The 9,835-nt window shown below is 35.4% G+C and overlaps 1 protein-coding gene across 7 annotated transcripts in view; it reads right to left on the bottom strand.

Annotated features, from left to right (window-relative positions):
• Nucleotides 1-5,493: 5,493 nt before the first annotated feature.
• Nucleotides 5,494-9,835, bottom strand: part of septin7a (septin-7) — a 44,925-nt gene continuing 40,583 nt past the window's right edge. For 4 of the 7 annotated variants that reach the window (XM_089122528.1, XM_089122530.1, XM_039680729.2 and 1 more), the window contains 3 exons: nucleotides 7,986-8,121; nucleotides 7,474-7,619; nucleotides 5,494-6,650 (listed from right to left, as the gene is read on the bottom strand). In XM_089122528.1, the coding sequence (XP_088978654.1) occupies nucleotides 6,614-6,650; nucleotides 7,474-7,619; nucleotides 7,986-8,121 (319 nt within the window). In that variant the 3' untranslated portion in view covers nucleotides 5,494-6,613. Of the gene's footprint in view, nucleotides 6,651-7,473; nucleotides 7,620-7,985; nucleotides 8,125-9,835 lie in introns of all 7 variants that reach the window. The other 3 variants (XM_089122529.1, XM_039680728.2, XM_089122527.1) reach the window with 1 other exon arrangement.

The raw sequence follows: 9,835 nt of genomic DNA, 5'->3' as shown, positions 1-9,835 counted from the left end.
ATAACGATAGTATAAAGTTTTAAGATTCTAAGAAAATATGAAAGTGTAACTTAGGCTACAAACGACAGCTATAACTACACAGAGGAACTATTTAGTTGGAATTACTTTCAGAACGATTTTTCCAGCTTTTGAACGAAAACATTGACAATCAGCCAATCAGAATCCACGACAAATCTTTAGCGCTCTTTTTAATTTCCAGAATGTTATTTTTAGTTGTCGAGCTTCTTGGTGTGAACTTTCTGAGAAAACTAAAGGAACCGTGAACAAGATAACATATGGTAGGGTAATTCTTGTTAAACACACACACAAATAGAGTCATATAATCAAACTGGAGCATTTATACTTGCACACACACAACAGCTTTAAAAAAAACACATACAGTGATAAGCGAGAACTCAACGGACCCGCTTATTCGAACGAATCGACTCTCTAAAAAGAATCGCACTTCCCAAAGCTATTTCAAAGCACTCATCAAACCTGATGGGGGCGTTTCCTCCTGTGTTTATTATTGTTCATTGTCTGTGACTCTCCCAATATGACACTTGATAGAGACACGGAGCTATTGTGTGAAGATTTTGTTCATTATTGTAGGCAGTAACAGGATTGTAAAATGAAGTAGACCTTCATCCATATCTGAGCTTAAATATCCATTCTAAAAGGTTTATGTTTAAATTAAATTGTCTAAAACTGAGTGAAAGATCTTGTATGACACAACTATATAAGCATTTCTTTAAAACCTTGTGGCCTTTAAAACTTTTAATGTGCTTTGAGCTGTTGTCAATTCAATCAATGGCACAATTAGCACCTGATCTAAAAGCCAGTCAGATGATTAATCTTGGTTGTGATTGCAGCAAACAGAAGACAAAATCTGCCTTAAGTCAAGATTTACTGGGATGCATCTAATCACATGATAATCTAAACTTAACATTTATGACTACAATTCTTTGTGCTATCAAATAATAGATATGTATTCTGATCCAACACCAATTCCTCACAACTAGTACTGAGATGTGTGTTATGAAGTGTCAAGACAGTGCTTTTTAGCATCAACTTAGAGACATATTTTCTTATTGAAAACAAGCAAACCTCTTCACTCCCATTTACATGCAATTTTCATTATTCTGATTATCCACAAATACATTTCTTTTAACCACCACACACACACACACACACACACATATATATATATATATATATATATATAATTTTCTCCAATCGGAATAGGAGAGATTTATCCAATAATCAGTGAGTGCCCTGTCCAAAAGTGCATACTGTGTAGTATGCGCTACATTTGTTTTGAAAAAGTATGTACTGTATGTATGTATAGGTATGTTTATATGGAGTGAATGTGTGTATTAATTTATGCATACTACATCCACAATGTTGTCACTGTCATGTGACCTAAGTAGTAGATCATCCAGGTACTTTTCACCTGCTGTTAGTCAAATACTATATATTTGGACAAACGACTCCGTTGGCAAACTGTTTTCCGCACTCTATAAACTAATCTCGGATGCAGCGTACAATCCACTGCATGGCTCTGTGTCTGCAAGCAAACATTTAACAACTAAATCCTTGTATAAACTTCCAAGTGTACTTGAGGTTCCGAGTTTGTGTGAGTTGAGTTCAGGGGGTTCAGAAACAAGTGAAAAGAATGTAACTGGTGATGTAATGATATTTCTCGGTAACAAAAGGACTAAACGTTTCCATGGTGAGAGACTACAGGTGGTGCAACCAAATTTAGACAGGCATGAATATGACATAACTGATCCTCGTGGATTCTGTTAGAGTGTTTCATAATATACGGCGTGGACTTAATATGCAAATAAAGACAGTAACTGTTAATAACACAAAGGCAACGAGTAAATCCGATTCAATGACTGATGAGTCTGCAGATTTTTCTGCCAGCCAGTCATGTTGCACCGAGCCCGATGAGAATGAGGTCACCATTAAGCAGGACGTCAGGATTGGCTGAACCACAGCGGCAGGCAGAAGCCATTGTCCGTCCTGCTCAATGAGATGTCATGGTAAGGGCTTGTATTTGGCAGGAGGTGTTCAGCCTTGGCATGAAATAAAGAGCGTTGTGTTGGTTACATAAGAGTGATCAGCCAGAGGGCTTTGGAGCGCTGAGGGAACACATTAACAACCTCTCACATAGACTAACACAGCTGCCAACATGGACACAAGCTTAATCAGACATTACGGTGAACGGCCCGTATTACCACATACACTATGTGTGCAAGAGGCAAGCACGGGGCCAGTAAATGATATTTCTTCCATCGGTTTAAAATGTAATTTACTGTGGGTCATTCTCAGGACACAGTGACATTTGTCCCCAATTTACATTACATTCAAGGTGTACATGTGATCAGTCAATGCATTTTGGGTTTCAGTGTACTTTGGCACTGTTAGCATTTATTAAGCAACAGGAACACAATTATTTCATTGATCTGATTGTGGGATTTTCTACTTAACCCTCTGGTGCTATTCGGTTTTGTTGATAAAAACTTGATAAAGGACCAAACGGTCCTTAAAAAATAGTCAAAAATGACCATATTGGAAACGAATGGGAGATGAATTTCATCTATGGAATTGTTTTGTACTCGGCACAAGCTAATTCTTATTGAAAGCAAATTTATATCAACCTCAAATTTGTTTGTTTGCATTTATGGCTTTGATTTTCTCACAGTTTTAGAGTAAAATGTGTTTTGAAAAACAAATTATATTTATGTCATTTTTTTCAAGGCAAAACTGAGTGATTCTGCAAGAGTTTATCCAGGTATCAATATTATCAATTATCAATATAAAAAGTTTAAATCTAAATTTAAAATAAATATTAGTTTTATGTGCAAATCTCACCTTGACTGAACCCTGGACTACATTTACATATACATAAAACGAAACATATTTTGATGGAAGCACTGTGTTTGAAAGGGTCTTTCATTTTGTGAAATCTTTCTGGTCCATATTAATGGATTTGAACAAGTTGCAGTGACTAACCAGATCAATAGATGATTATTGATTACGCTCTGTGATTCCTGTCATTTAAGTTTGCAAATTTTAGTGTGAAAACCTGGCAAATCTCATCTCAGTTTGAGTTAGTCTTACAGGAACAGAGACTGGCACATTGATTTTACAAGGAAATCTTTACCACATGTCTTCCGACAGCATCTCAATCTTCGCATTATTTCAGCCTAAACTGCTGAGAAGTGTTCAGATGTAACACTTCTATGATGTAAAACATGAGTCAGCGCTGATTGGCTGAAACATCATCTATCTTGATGATCCGGGATAAAGGTGGGCCAATCACAGATAGTCACATCACCTGATGAGCGAATCCTCCAGCCGATTACCACTAGACTCCCATTAGTTCAAAGTTCTTCATTTGTTTGAGAATGGGGACAGAGGTCATACGTGATAGGAACGATCAAATGCACACAAATGTCATGTACTGTATTGGAGGAGCTTCTCAGAGACCCTGGGACTGAAATCAAACCATTTCTGGGTGAAAATACTAGTACTGGGAATGTGGATTATCCCACTTATACCATGGTCATTTGCCAGCATTGACAACTGAAAGCTGTTATTGATGTTTTTGCGGCACAATATTTGACCGGAAGGGTAATAAGCTGTTTGATTACTTCAAAACCAGCAATGTTACCCTCTTGCTGAGAAATATAATGTAGCAATTCAATAGAGAACTTGGTTGCGGAGTAGCATTGATGAGTTTCTGTCCTGCCGAATGTTTCTGTGTGAACAGCACCATTGTGTGCGAATAACGTGTGTGTGTACGCTTCAATGAAAGCAGTGCATTAATATAGAACAGTGACTCCTGTGCGTATAATGGTTTTAGTGCACACCTTCCAGCCAATCAGAATCGAGTACTCATAGACCATGCTATAAACATGCTGATTACCACAGGACTCCCTCCTCAGTTTATAAAAACAAACAATAGTGAACAGGAAAGCACGTATAGGATGTCTAATTTTAAGAACAAAACATGAATGAATTCTTCGGTCCAAAACTGATCCAGTTTGAACCCTAAAGCATCCTTTTGGACTATTGTTCTATAAACTTGGTTATGCACCACCAATATCTTTGATGACAGTTTTTTTTGCCTTCATAAAAGAGCACAAGATTTTAAGAATATGCATTCTGTGTGTGTTGCGCGATTTAGAGAAACGTGTGCACTTGTTATGTGCCAAGGCAAAATTAGTCAATTTCCTTTAGTTTATCTTGCTGTATTAATAAAAACTAAAAGTGAAGGGGAAAAAACAACTATAGACAAAAAACCTCCCTAAAAAATACAAAAAATTTCTAATGAAAATATAAAAAGACACTAATTTAAAATATTAATAAAACCTACTAGTTTAATACTACTGCCTTAGAGACAACGGTGAAATCTGTTTTTTCTAGGTTACAAAAACAAAACCACTTTTAAAAAATATTTTGTATTTTAAAATAAGAGTTCACAGATTGGTTTAAGATATTTCTCCACAGGTATAATGCTGAACAATAATATATATATATATTTGTGTGTATGTGTGTAAGATCATGAATGTACACATGAAGAATTCAGTGATAAGACAGCAATGGGAGTTTGACAAGGCAGACCTACAGTTATGCAGCCTCTGCTGCCCCCTTCCTGTCAAACCTGTTTCACTTTGATAGTTCACTTTGAAATTAATTTTTGATATGTTTTAGCTTACCTCAAGGGCATCCAAGATGTAGGTGTCTTCATTTTCAATTTTTTGGTCAAACCGTTGTTGTCTGTCAGTCCTATAATGCAGTTTAGGGGTCCACCTCAAAGAGCACAGAGAAGTCCAAATTAAACATAATTTAATGACTCGTGAATGTAAGTACACACTGATTGGCCTAAGACACGAAACAAGCGGTTTGTGTGAGAAAACGAGCAGTATTTATATAGTTTTTACCTCTTGTTAACAGCCGAACTGATCTCACTCAGATGTCCAACTGAGCAGAACTGAACCGTCTCCAGACGTTACGCCGGAAGTGATCTCTCGCGCGGCTACATCACGCATTGTTTACACGGAGATTTCGGAAGTTTTACCTTTTTTAATAAACATATTTAGATATATCGAAATCGTCTTCCATTGCGATTTCCCGTATATCTAAATATGTTATGTTTAGACCGAAAAATGTCAAAATCAAAAATACTATGGAAACAAAAACACCTACATCTTGGATGCCCTTGAGGTAAGCTAAAACATATAAAAAAATTAACTCTCTTTAACAAGACACTATGTTCAAGATTTATATTATAATCTCAGCCTCTTTGGCATGTTGTAAAATACCTTTCCACAATTTATTGGACTCCTCAGTATGAAATTAAATGCACAATAATAGTTGTCAATGTCCCAGTCATTGTATTTTTGCCTCATATAGACGTACATGTTTTATAACTGTTAATGCATCTTGTCGCTTACACACACCACTGAGAATGTCAAAACAAAACAACTCGTACTATTCAAATGGCATCATCACAAGTTTATTATGTGACTTTGTACAATAAAAATGAAAAAGCAAAACAAAGAGAAACAAAATTATAAAAAGGAGCTGCAGAGGTACATCAAAGAAAGCTAAGTGTGGTATTGGGGGAGGCCAGCTCTGATGGAACTCTGTGCCTATATATATATATATATATATATATATATAGAGAGAGAGAGAGAGAGAGAGAGAGAGAGAGAGAAACAACTGGCCAAGAACGCCAGCTCACTGCTTCAGGGTCAGTTTACATGACAGAGAACAGGAAACACACCCGACGGTAGGCAACAGACACAAACTAATCACTCACATAATATGTGATGTATCCTCCTTTTTTTTTTTTTTTTTTTTAGAGTTTGCATAATATTGATAATGTCGTACAGCACTTCATAAGGAGGATCCATAGCCAAATCATGTGACGTTCATAAAGGCTCTGTAGATGACAATCTGCTACCGCTTCAAACAAACAGTGAACTGGAACATTATATGAGAAACACATTAAACATGACAAAATAATAGTAACCGAAGGAACATTTCATGAATGGCTAAGGTCCATGGCTAAATAATTTAATTTACACAAATATTGAAAGAGCTTAACATTTCAGGAAGGGAAAGGAAGCCACAAAATAAATTGTTTAAAGGACAGAAATGCCTGAGGTAAGATTCAGCCTTTAGTTTTATTGATGTGACCAATCAATATGCAGTTGGAGAGGAAGAAGTGACCTCTGGATCTAAAAACACTGAACAAACACATGATGCAAGAGGGAAATTTGACACATTACAAATTCAAAAAAATGTTTCGTACAATATTGCATATCTCGGAGAAGTTTTTATGCTTTTATGTATTATAGGTTAAGTGTGCTTCCGCTCTCCGTTTCGGTGAGGTCTGGCAAATGAACCGATGCGTAAAAAGAGCACAATGTGTGGGCAGTGTTAAATGTTTCCAGGTCAGCAGGGAGTGCAGAGGCACACTGTCCCCCCACACACACACACACACAAAGAAACTAAACATGGGGCTTTATATAAATGTATGATTTTGGTCAACAGACTGACTGAGGGTCCAGGCTGGTATAATTGGCAACTAGAATGTGGTGATGGTCCAAGTGGTTTAAAAAATCTTTTTCTTTTTGTTCTTTTCCAAGGTCCTTTAGGAATAAAATAAGAAAAAAGAATAAGATGAGAAAAAACAAACATCGGCATTCACACTTTATAACAGTTTAGAATATCAAGGACTGCACAATATTTTTAATTAGATGCAACTGTGATGAGCGTTCGTGACTCTCCTTTTCGAACTCATTCCAAAATGAACGAATCTTTTTTCGTTTTTCGTGTCATTTGGTTCATTCAACGAACGAAATGAACGAGTTGACTCTGGAAAAGATTTGTTCATTTTGATAAACGAGTCTCACAGAACAGAGCAAGGCAACCATTTGAGCTTATAAAACTTAATCTTTTTTTTTTTTAAATGAGCGATCGTTTCGCTTGATAAAACCCTTATTCATCGTCTGGAATCGTTTAAAGCCCTTTAAACAGTTTGCAGTTTGCACTGAAACTCTCTTTTGGACCTTAAACCGTTTGGTCCCCATTGAAGTCCATTATATGGAGAAAAATCCTGGAATGTTTTTAAACTTTTCATCAAAAACCTTAATTTCTGTTCGACTGAAGAAAGAAAGACGTGGACATCTTGCATGATATGGGGGTGAGTAAATTATCAGCAAAAGTTTTTTTTAAAAATGAACTACTCCTTTAAGGTTCGGTTAAGTGTTTGTTGCTTGTAATCATACATAATTAACTGTTCTTACTATAATAAATACATGTAACGTGTAACAACAGCACAATGAAATAGTGTTACCTAATATCAATAATAATAAGCTTGACCCAATGCATTCTAGAATTTCCTTATTCATGAAGGATGCATGCATTCCTTATACTTAATGCAGCACACTAGTTTTGTAGAAATGTGTGTACCTGGAAGCGTCCAGTTTCTGCTGCTCCAGCATGCGTTGTTGGGCCTCCCAGCTGCCCTTCTCCTCCTCCAACTGACGTCTCTTCTCCTCCAGCTCCTTGTGCTGGGCCTCCAGGTTCTTCTTCATCTGTTCATGACGCCGCTGCAGCTGAATCGACCAAACAAAACAGATTTACTTAGAATCATTTATGATCTATACAGCATATGAGATAACTTCAATCAGCAATATACTACAGTTCATTCAGCCCATATCATTCTAAAAACAAATACAATATTATTGAAATTTTGTGAACAAAATGTCTTATTTTTGTCAGATCAAATAATGCTAAAATGGACTTCGATTTCATTCATTTATCATATAGGAAATGTAAAGTTCAAAACAAATCTCCATACTGTGCACACAGTATACATACTGCAGAAACAGAGTGGCTCAGAAACATATGAAGTATATTTAAGCATTTTAGGAGACAAACACAGGATTGGTTTTGTTGGGTGTGTGCAGGTGAGGTGGTACCTCTGCCTCCGAGTCTCTGAGTTTCTGGATCTTCTCCTTGACCTTCATCTCAAACACTTGCTCCATCTCCATTTCCATCTTTTTCATCTTTGTCACATGATCTCTCCTCTCCTCCTCCATCTGTGCCAGGGGGCTCCTACTTACACACACACGCACGCAAAAGCAACGCACGGGCAGATGCACAAACACACATTCGTTAGACCGTTCAAACCAAAACCTTTGAGTATTACAAACAAAGGAGCAGCGGTGGAAGAGAGGACCCTGGAGGGAGAGGTTTAGGACCCAGTTGTGAGGACTGTGAGTTAGTAGGCTGAATCGTGGCTGTGTTAGTGTGAGGCCTCAAGATCAAGGAAGCCACAAAGTCACCTCAATATCAAACAATGAGCAAATTAACACGGACCGCAAAATTACAAATAACTAGTCAAGATGATATATAGAGGACTGAAAGCCTATATACCAAGTCTAATGCGAATAAATGGAGCAAAAGGTTGCAAAAAACTATCAGAAATTCACATTGAGTTTGATGCACATTAACATTATTTTGTGGAAAAAAGTTAGACACGTAAATAAAACAGGGTTCCAACCACTGATCTACATCGAATGACATAGATCAGTGGTTCCAACACATTTTTTATTTCAAAATTGCCAAATTTGACATAAATGGTCCTTATAGCATTATTTTCAGCATTGTATTTGGTATATAGTAGGCATCTGTACATATTTTATAACTGTTTTTTTTTTAATCCATAGGTTTTCTAATTTTCTTTAAGCGTATACAGTAGTCAACCTAAACACTTTTTAACCTATTTATATATATATATATATATATATATATATATATATATATATATATATACACAAACACGCACACACACACACACATATATATATATATATATATATACATACACACACACACACACACACACACACACACACACACATATACATATATATATATATATATATATATATATATATACACACACACACGTACATACATATGTGGGTGCACTGTGTATAATTATTTTATATATATAAATACACACACATGCTTGTATGTATTTAAGAAATATTTTCATGTATATACTGTATATAGATTTATATATAATTTATATTATATATAAATATTTTATATAATTTTTTTATTAAATATACATGCATGTGTGTATTTGTATACAAAATAATTATACACAGTGCTCCCACATATATTATGTAAACACAAACTTTTATTTTGGATGTGATTAATCATTTGACAGCGAACAATACCTGTTCTTGTCTTAGGACAACTTTGATGAACTTTTTTGATCCACTTCAAATGTTGACTACTGTATGATGAGTAGAAACCTTAACACTTTTTAACCTATATATATATACACATATATATATATATATATATATATATATATATATATATATATATATATATATATATATATATAATACATCAGTTTGAAACTGTACATATGGTTTGATGCGGCACACTCACCAAGCAGCAAAGTACAGTCTGAATGAAGTTCAAAAGAGACTAATTTATGGTAAAAAAAAACAACAACAGTTTTACGTAATGAAAATGTGTGCCTTGAATTAATTCATTCATGTTTGACAATCACTAAATGATCACTGAACTTTTGCCATGAAATCACTCTGCTTGTGTAATAAATTATTTAATTACACATTTTAGAAAACTGAAAAGGGGGCAGTAGCCTTTTCTTTTTTATCATACATATCCAGACCTGGAAATTACTCAAATCTGAAATTTCTCAAATCAAATTGTTACGTGTGCTAAAATAAAATAAAAAATATCTTTTTACATGCACAAATTTGTACGTACAGTCTTTAGCTCCTGT

Source organism: Pimephales promelas, chromosome 18 (assembly GCF_988280905.1).
Source record: "Pimephales promelas chromosome 18, fPimPro1.hap1.1, whole genome shotgun sequence".
Taxonomy (NCBI): domain Eukaryota; kingdom Metazoa; phylum Chordata; class Actinopteri; order Cypriniformes; family Leuciscidae; genus Pimephales; species Pimephales promelas.
This window is presented reverse-complemented; position numbering and strand designations above follow the sequence as displayed.